The sequence below is a fragment of the Zingiber officinale genome, chromosome 6B (genome assembly GCF_018446385.1).
Source record: "Zingiber officinale cultivar Zhangliang chromosome 6B, Zo_v1.1, whole genome shotgun sequence".
NCBI classification, from domain to species: Eukaryota; Viridiplantae; Streptophyta; class Magnoliopsida; order Zingiberales; family Zingiberaceae; genus Zingiber; species Zingiber officinale.
Genome location: NC_055996.1, coordinates 88831041 through 88837524, shown reverse-complemented (window position 1 = coordinate 88837524; position 6484 = coordinate 88831041). Strand labels below are relative to the sequence as shown.

At 36.4% G+C, this 6484-nt stretch overlaps 1 protein-coding gene across 2 annotated transcripts; it reads right to left on the bottom strand.

The window, feature by feature from the left end:
• Positions 1 to 1518: 1518 nt before the first annotated feature.
• Positions 1519 to 4452, bottom strand: LOC121993030 (probable calcium-binding protein CML48). 2 transcript variants are annotated; one of them, XM_042547695.1, is made up of 6 exons: positions 3915 to 4452; positions 3662 to 3708; positions 2654 to 2826; positions 2547 to 2565; positions 1800 to 1880; positions 1519 to 1695 (listed from the first exon to the last, which is right to left on the bottom strand). In XM_042547695.1, the coding sequence occupies exons 1-6, from the start codon at positions 4282 to 4284 to the stop codon at positions 1645 to 1647; spliced, it is 741 nt and encodes a 246-aa protein (XP_042403629.1). In that variant the 5' UTR covers positions 4285 to 4452; the 3' UTR covers positions 1519 to 1644. The 2 variants fall into 2 exon arrangements, with proteins under 2 accessions (XP_042403629.1, XP_042403630.1); XM_042547696.1 differs by having other exon boundaries at positions 1519 to 1880; positions 3915 to 4446.
• Between the last annotated feature and the right edge of the window lie 2032 nt (positions 4453 to 6484).

Genomic DNA, 6484 nt, shown 5'->3' with positions numbered 1-6484 from the left:
AATTAAAAAAATAATAAATAAAATTAATTAAAAATAAAACTAAATAAAAATTAAAAATATATATAAGTATTAATGAAAAATAATATATAAAATTGATTAAAAATTTAAACTAAATAAAAATTTTAAAATATATAAACTAAATAAAAATTTTAAAATATATAAGTATGAATGAAAAAAATTAAAAATAAAATTAATTTTAAAAATAAAACTAAATAAAAATTTAAAAATATATAAGTATGAATAAAAAAAATTAAAAATAAAATTAATTAAAAATAAAAAATTAAAATTAATTAAAAATTAAAAATTAAAAATATATAAGTATGAATTAAAAAAATTAAAAATAAAATTAAAAAAAACAAAAAAAGATAAAGGGTAGAATGGTCAATTGCAGGAGAGAGAGAGAGAGAGAGAGAGGAGGGGGGTGCGCGTGTGAGGTGGTGGGGGAAAGCAATTTGCATAATTTAATTATCTCATATCTAAATTAATTCCAATTTAAATCAATATAATTTTTATTTCAGTTTCTATGGATGAATTTATATTTTAAATATAATACTCCCACTTTATGTTCAATAATTCAATTTTCTTATAGAATAAGATGATAATATGCTCACGTGAAATTAACTCAAAACTTTGCTATGATATACTTGGCGGATTCAATTAACTCAGCCTAGTTCATCTTAAATTTCTAAATCCATCCCTACGTATCGACCTCCCCATTTATTATACGAATCAAGATGATCATTTTTTTCTCCGTTGGCAGGGATTTCTCACCTGCCCGTGCCTCTGTCGAGAAAGGCTATGGACGAGGCATGGGCAGAGATCCACTAGGACGCAGCGCTGCAAGCGCAACAAGAGGGCGGACTGTTCACCCGGATGACGGCGATGGGGACGCGCATCACACCCGCCCTCGTGAATATGACTCTCGAGGTTTTCCTCGTAAAGGTCAGCATGGTACAACCCACCGGGGGGCACCATTGTTGCACCCACATCCTGTAGGCGGCCGTTCCTCCTGTTGCTGTGGCGCAGCAAGATGGGATGTCTAGGTTCGAGCACGCCGTCGGCATAGATGATATATACATCCACCAGCAGGTTGGTGTGACAACGCCATCTCCGGCAGTGATGGGTACCGGGGGCGGGCTCTACCTGTCAGAGAATGAATTTAGAGGAAAGGCAATGGATAGGGTACGATCGGGGCAGGGTCACCGACGAGCCGACGGTCTTCGTAGGGAATATAGTAGGTCAGATCAGGTGGACCATGCAGGATACATAGGAGACGAGTGTTGGAATGGTCTTGGAGGCGGTGGAGGGAAACAGCCTTCCGATGAATTGGGCACAGACAAGGTAGTAGAGCAGCGCCAGAGAAGAAGATCAAAATCCAGAATCTGCAGCAAGGTCTCGGCCCAGAAGATTATAATCTCCAGAGCAAGCATCCGGTGCAGTCAACTAGATTATCCAGAAGCTAATTAAGTCAACTTGATTATCCAGAAGATTATAATAATCTCCAGAACAAGCACCCGGTGAAGTCAAAACTATCGAACAATATAATAGAAAGCCAATGTAAAATCATCCAAGTGACTAGAGATCGATTTACAAACCCTACAAGATACATACCTCAAACGACCACAATTTATCCAGGTACATCCCTCAAAAACAGATATCCACACACATCCGCAAGTCATAAAGAATATAGAGACCCTACACCAAGATACATCCCCAATTACGTCTGTAGTTTGCCCCCGCATGCAGACCACAAATTCAGTGTCCCTAAATATAACTTATGGGACAATAAATGGAATTACCATTGACATAAAATCTTCATAGGAAAAAGTTGCAGATCCTGTGTATCTTGGATCTTTCGACTTGAACTTTTCAGTTAATCCCTGAAATTTGTTTCGAGGAAGAAAATCTTTAGTTGCTGGAGGCTAAAATGTGTATATATGATCAAAAGCATGTCAGACAAGCGAATGCAAAGGTTAAAATACTTATGAAGAGGCTATTGACAGAGCACAGACAAGCGAATGCAAAGCAAATGGGCATCTTCGTTTTATTGGAGCTGAAACCTGTTCTCAGCTGATGCTCAAAATGGCAAATTAGTGATAAACAAAAAATTAGGACATGGGCACCAATTCCGATTACAGGGAGGGAACACTAGGATGGACAAGTTACTCAGGCATGGCACAGAAACTTTGAAAGTCCCATTTGGTAGTGTCATAGTATGCGTGCATCTATAGCATGGACACCGGTGCTCCCTTAGGTCAGAGGTTTGATCCTCACAAAGTCAGTCTATGTGTGCCTTGTGGTCCAGTAACTCGTGGTTTCATTTAAAAAAACAATAATATTCCAAAAAATCAGGTAAGCTATCTTTTCCCATTATTAATCTCTAGCTGGTATGACAGAACAGGAAAAAATGGCAGTTTATGAGCAAGTCTATGTGGTAAGAGATCCTAGACTACCACAAAATGCGGAAGCCAAGAGACAAAGGTTGATTATACTTTCTGACAAGTTCCCAAAGCAACAAAAATTTCCAATCAAAACTGGTTACATACCTTCACAATCATTCCACACCTGTAAATGAGAAGATGATTTCCATGGATTAGATGAAAAGTCGTGGAAACTTTTGTGGAAACATTACAAAGGAACCTGAAATACTCACTCTACAAAGTTGTCGTAGTTTAGCTCACCCCTGGCACTTGCTTCTGCATAATTGGACACCAGAAGCTGAATGACAGAAGGTGGAACAGCATATCCAAGGCTAATTAGAGCATCCCTTAATTCAACGGAATTTATTTTGCCGCTACGATCTCTATCAAACATGTAGAAGATAGCCTAAAAGACAATTACATATTATTAGTATATTCTTTTTGGATTCTAGTGTGTTCAATAATTTAATCTAGGTGTTTGTAGAAATGTGCAAAAACATGTCATAACACCTTACATAATAGTCAAATCGTCTACTTGATCACTTGCAGAGAAAAAATATTACTCTTATTTTGCATCTTATTGTAGAAGGCACAACTTAAGTTTAATCAAGAACTTACTCAAGAACAGCATTTTTTGTGATAAAATCTTCATATAAATACCTAAAGGAGATTTCTGTGAAATCTAGATCTGCACCTAAAAGCAACCCATCCATGAGTTAAAAACCCACGTAAGCAACCTTCGACTTAGTAGTTAATGGAAGCACGCTATAACTTGCTATCGACCAGACTCATTTTCAGCCACTTTCATTCTAGTCACTCCTAATGTCATATATTCAACCTGATGAATCATTATAGATACTAAATCAACGAAATCTGTTTCCTCTTGTTCATCTTTAACAGAAACCAGAGTCTATATACCCAGTAGAAAAACAAAGAATATGTTTCTTAAGAAGCATTGCAATGCATTCAAAATGTTTTTATAATATTTCCTAGCTAGTACAACTTTCAACATTTAAGCGCAAAAACAAAGCAGCAAGTGATCATAAGCTTCTCACTTCTGCAACTGCAAAGTTTATCGATTGTTTAATTACCTCTAAATTAAAATGAAATCCAAATTATCATGAGAAAGGAACCCAATCTAAACAACAAAAATCCACTCTCAAAAGTTTCGTTTGCTGTGTGACTATTGCAAGGTGACGGGGGCAAAAAAAAATAAAAAATAAAAAATTCAAAAGACGTACCTGCCATTGCCCGAGACAAGCCCAAAGAGAAGCAAATTCAATAGGCCCTGCACGGAAACAATGGAGGTTTGTGAATTGAATATTAGAAAGCAAAATAAAAATAAAAATAAAAATCTCAATCTAGATCTGTAAATACTCGAAAACCTTGGGGAAAACCATGCACATAATCTCAAGTCAAATCAAACAAACGAATATAGCCAGAATGTTTCCGGTCTCATAAGATGATTTGTAAGAAAAACGAAGAGGAGCTAACCCATCTTGGTAGTGTTGCTGGGATTCTTGAAGAGAAACATAAGCCACCGGACCGTTCGTATGCTAAATCTATGGTACGAACTTGAGAGCGCCGCCTGGAGTTCCGATTCGTCAATGAAGCCACTCCTATCGCGATCGACGGCCTGGAAGCTCCGTACGACCTCGGGAGGAGTGCCTGGTGGGAAGTAACCACCGCCAGCGCCGCTGTCCCAGGGAGAAGCGGAGGGGGAAGGGTAGGGGTAGCTGTAGGATGGCGGTAGTGGAGGGTGGCCGCGTTCCCCTGATGAAGGGAGGGCGGCGGAAAACGAGTCCGGCATCGGAGGCGCCGAGGGGGCGTAGCTGTCCCGCTTCTGTCCCCCGTATTCCGCCATGGATTTTGGCTGAGCAATGAAGCAGCTGGAAGCGAGGCGCAGATAAGATTGATGGAAGGTTGGAGAAAGCAGGTGAAGGCCGGGAACGCCGATTAGGGATCGTCGTCGACTTGGCTCGAATCAGAAAGACAGAGCCGGATCTTTTACAACTCAAATTGGAAACGGAAACCGTCCAATTCCACGATGAATCATCTTTCCGTGACGTGGTATTCATCTAAACTTTTGGAACGTGGATACTGAGGAAAGTAATTGAAGGGGAACAGTTGAATACAACGCGTGTTGGAGGCGTGACGTGATGGACTCGAGTTTGGCAGTGAAGCGGTTCAGCTTGCAGCCTGAGATGATGTCACGTGTCAAGTAATTTGAACTTATTCGGAGCGTTGCGATTAATTAGCTCCGTTTTTGTTTGTTTTTCATTCCAGCCTCTTAATTTGAGAATTTGTATTTTATCTTCCAACTTATGGCCATTTATTTATCGTAAATAAATTGGCAGGAAGGTATTTTTTTCCCGATATTTCTATCATTTATTCATCTGAAGGGTCCAATTTTTTTATCGATCATCGAGTAAATCCAGAAAATACATACGAGTAGTTTGAGCCCTCATTTATTTGTGCTCTATGAAAATTAAATCCTCATTGTTTTTTAAAAATTCGTCCATCGTTCACTATCTCACCAAGTCCGGGGGCACGGTGAAAGGTACATATGAAGGTTGTTTTGGTGGCTTTTTGGTTGTGAATGCTCATACGAAAAGTACCCTCAACTCTGAGATTTATGCTAGAGTACAAGAGACTACAAAGAGGCTTGAAAAAGGCTAAAATCAAAGTGTTATTCCTCCATCGAAACTCTCTCACTTCACATACCTATTCATTTAAGATTATATCTTTTTCTATAGTAGAGCCCGGGCTAGGCCCATTATACTTGGTATGATAAAATATTTAAATCATAATATATTACATAAAAATTATATAACAAAATATTTCACAAAAATTCTCTACGAGTACACATATTTGAAAAATAACGTAATATTAATTCATTGTCAATTGTATCAAAATTTTTATTTTCAATAAAAGTAATCAAACAATCATTCAACCACCGATCTCTCATTCGATTTCGAAGTCAGTTTTTTACAATCTTCATAGCAGAAAATGTTCTTTCCATAGTTGTTATAGCCACCAATAACACAAGTGCAAGTTTAATAAGCTTATATACTTACAATATCTCTTGTTTCAACTAATTCTCTCGTAAGACTTCTTATTCCTTTCAAATTTGCAAACTTTTTATTGGAGTGTATATCCATGAAATAATTATCAAGTTGATTACCTAATGTCATAATCTCAATTGATGAAAAATTTACTTGCTAAAACTTAGCAAATTGAAGTAATTTTTCCTTGTCAAAAGTAGAAAAAAAATTTATGGACTAAGACATTCCATATAAAGAAATAATTTGGTATTTACTTCTGTAAATCAATCATTAAGCTCTTGAAGTTGCATATCCAAAACTTCATAAAATAAACTAACCTTGTAGTAGTGTAAATTGGTAACAACTGGAGTTTTACGTCTTGATCTTCCCTTGAGAACATGAACTTCATTCATGTCTAGAATTACAATATCATGGCAATTATAAAACATTATTACTTCATTTAATAAATCATCCCAACTATTATCTCTCATCAATTGCAACCTCTTTTTTGAGATTTTAACTTTACCATGGCATTAACAATATCTTGATACTTTCTCTGCAAATTTTGGGAAAGCTTATTTGTAATACCTAAAATGTTCTTCAATAAATACAAATTGAAAACTAAATCAAATGTTTCTAAAGAATCCAAAAAACTAGTAGCTTCAGTCTTTTATCTAATAAAAATCATCTTCCACTACATATTCTAAAACATCAAGAACAATGGGAAAATGCATAATTAAACTCATCAATGTACCATAATGTGAATCCCAATTAGTATCACCATCTTTTTTTAGCCTAGATTCTTGATTTAAGTCATGACCACTGAAAATTTTTCTATTTTCAAGTACTTTTTTAACTTAAGCTATTTGTTTCTCTTGAAACATATCTTATCTTTTACATGAACCTCCAACTACTTTAATTGCAATAGCAACCAAATTAAAGAGAGAAGCAACTTGGAGATGTTTTTTTGCTACAACAACAATAGTAAGTTAGAGTTGATGTGCAAAATAATGAACATAA